This window comes from Echinococcus granulosus (genome assembly GCF_000524195.1).
Source record: "Echinococcus granulosus chromosome Unknown EG_S00039, whole genome shotgun sequence".
Lineage (NCBI taxonomy): Eukaryota > Metazoa > Platyhelminthes > Cestoda > Cyclophyllidea > Taeniidae > Echinococcus > Echinococcus granulosus.
In genome coordinates, this window is record NW_020170419.1 from 357966 (window position 1) to 360750 (window position 2785).

A 2785-nucleotide genomic window follows, 5' to 3' on the forward strand; every position below is an offset into this window, starting at 1 on the left:
TCATCCATCCGATGGGATGGTGACAAGAGTGGATGAGTGATGAGTTGCTCGTTGAAGCTGCAATGCAGCGCGTGCGTGCAAAGGATTCGCAATGACGTCGACAAGGAGCCTACTTAGAAAAGTTGATTGGGGGAATGTAAAAGCAAACATGCATACAAAGATTAATAGCAAATTGCAGTAGAATGGTAAGGAATTATTGACACTGACGAATTGGCAGTCTATTTGCTAGAACGCCTTTGTAACTAATTTACATTGCCCTCAAAGTGCAGGGCATATGCAAATGGCGATTTGTCTTCAGTTTTACTGCCTCTGAATACCACGCCGCTTTCATCACTATCATTGTGCTCTAAAATGCAAAAAAGGACATTATTTTAGATTCAAAATGATGCTTTTAACTGTGCACCGGCAACACATCTAGGCGACTGGAACCGCATAAAGTTGAGGCAAAGTCGGAGCTATCTTAAATACGCGGCATTTGTAATGCTATGTGAGGTCAAGGTAGTAAATTGTAATGAGACTATTGTGGAAGGGAAAGGATACCACAAACTAGTGATTGGCAATGTGTATTTTTTGTTGCAATCACTGAATACTTATTTTCTGCCTACTAAAAGTGTTGTCGCAGGATCTTTTTCTAAATTTTTCATTATTGTATTTACTATGTGTCGAGTGTGTGTGTCAAATCAGTTGAAACCGGGTTTGCGATTAAATTATTAGATTACTTTTGAAAGTCGCGGTTGTAAATATCTGCATATTGTGATGCATTGAATTGGTCTTAAAGCGATATCCAGTTGAAGTTTTGAGACTACCATACAAATTTAGCCACACAGATGTCTTCAAACACATCTGCATTGTTGAAGTAATGATGGGCAAATGCAGACATCATCGTCTTCTCCACACAATCCACTATTCAGTACTATCATTAATGAGCACTCCATCTTGGCTGATGGTTCGCTTCAATGGAGGTGTAAGGCGATTCTCACGTAAGACCATGCCCCTAATGGCCGTCGTCGCCGACATATAACAATAGACTGATTAAGTCAAATTAAGTGAAATTTTGGGCGCATCGTTCTTGTCTCATGGGGTAAGTTCAATTAATTTTAATCGCCTTTGAATTGTTCGAGGTGGCAAAATGCCGCACAGCATGTTACCTATCCTGCCGCCTCACTGAATCACTCAATCACTACCAAAATTATTGCTTGGAGATTGTCACATTAATCTGGGTCACCTACACCCCAAATAAATTGGCAGACACCGTGGTGGGTACCCGCTTGTTGGGAGATTCACCTCACAGTCATTGCGTGAGTCGACGTGCTGTTTCGGTGCCCCTATATAATGCACGTCTGCTGCTCCATGTGATGTCGTGCGTGTTGTTGACGAGGATGGCATTGGCTGTCAAAAAAGACCTTAGTATTTGAATTAGGTCCAAGGTCTAACGAAGTGTAGTGTCTTGACCAAACAACTCCAAGTGGATTGCCTTCCGGCTAATGGCAGAGCGAGCTTAGTATTTCATGCAATTTTGCTGTAGAATAGTGACACTACTGAATGATCCTCAGTAGGCGTTTTCTCGTGTGAACATAGTTGTTCACTGTTTGAATTAAGGATTTGGTGGAGGAGAAGAGGAGAATGGGGAACCTGACATTGGCAGCATGATGATGAACTTGGCAGCTTGGCCACCTTGCCTGTTAGTAATTGGAGGAAATGGCCTGTGAAGTCCATTGCAGATTGCGTGCTGTTTCGAAAGCGTAGTGCCTTTATTCATTGCACTTGCATGATAATGGAACAATAAAATTATTTCCAATGGATAAACTTTCCTGCTTGGTTTTTTGTTACGTCGGTGAGGAAGTAGATTGGGACTAACGTAGGTTGGAGGTAAGTAGATAATTGTAAAGTAATTGAGGCAGGTGGGTAGACAAGTGGGGCTTTTGAGTGGTGGTGGATTGGATAAAGGGGATAAATGGAGGGAGACAGGCAGCGATTTAGCGCTGTGGAGAGACAGGGCACTGGAGATGTAGGAAAGAGGTGGGCTTGACTGGTGGGCAAACGGATTGGAAGAGAGATGGCCAACGCGAAATCAGGTTGGGTATTTTTTAGGAAACTGGAGACCTGTTGATAATGCAAGGTAGGGAGCTAGATAATGCTAGAATAAGTTGGGTGGAAAGGTTGAGCTACAAAACTAGGTGGTCGGCTAAAGAACTCGGATTATGGTGAGTGTTAGAAGGTAGACGAAGTAGGTAGGCAGTTGGATATTCTAGGGGGAAGTTTGGTAGATCTCTGGGCAACTGGGGTTGTGGAGAGGTAGAGAACTGAAGGGTAAGTACGCTAGTTGGTTGCTACTTCCGTGTACGGCGATAAAGTACCAAAAAGGCGCTCCTATTTCAAAATCAGAGATCAAATTACATAGTGAGCCATAATAATTGGCTGGGAGAGCTGGTCCATCACATTTGATTGCTTGAATACTTATGCTACACTAAGATGGAGTAGATTGGTGCCTGACTCCCAATCAATTTGTAGATGCTAAAACAGACAAGGATTGAATCAGATGTAAAGGCAGTCCACAATTTACCACTCGACTTCTATGTGTGGGGATGTAGATATTCATCCTTGCACGCAATTGCAAATGGAAAGAGGGAATAAATTGGGAGGTAATTTTTTAATGAATGAATGATGCATATGCCGTCACTGAAATCCTCCAACTTATCAGTAAGTGCATTCCGATGCTTGAATGATTATTTACAAGTGCACAGCGTTGTAACAAGCTAGAAAAGGAGGTCAAGCCACCCTCTTA

General features: G+C 42.5%; 1 protein-coding gene across 1 annotated transcript; it reads left to right on the plus strand. All coding sequences in view use genetic code 11, as the record gives it.

Moving 5' to 3' along the window:
* Positions 1 to 480: 480 nt before the first annotated feature.
* On the plus strand, positions 481 to 714 carry EGR_05379 (hypothetical protein; the record flags this gene model as incomplete). Its single annotated transcript, XM_024494628.1, has 1 exon — positions 481 to 714. One exon carries the CDS (start codon positions 481 to 483, stop codon positions 712 to 714), a length of 234 nt encoding a protein of 77 aa, XP_024350955.1.
* Positions 715 to 2785: the final 2071 nt, after the last annotated feature.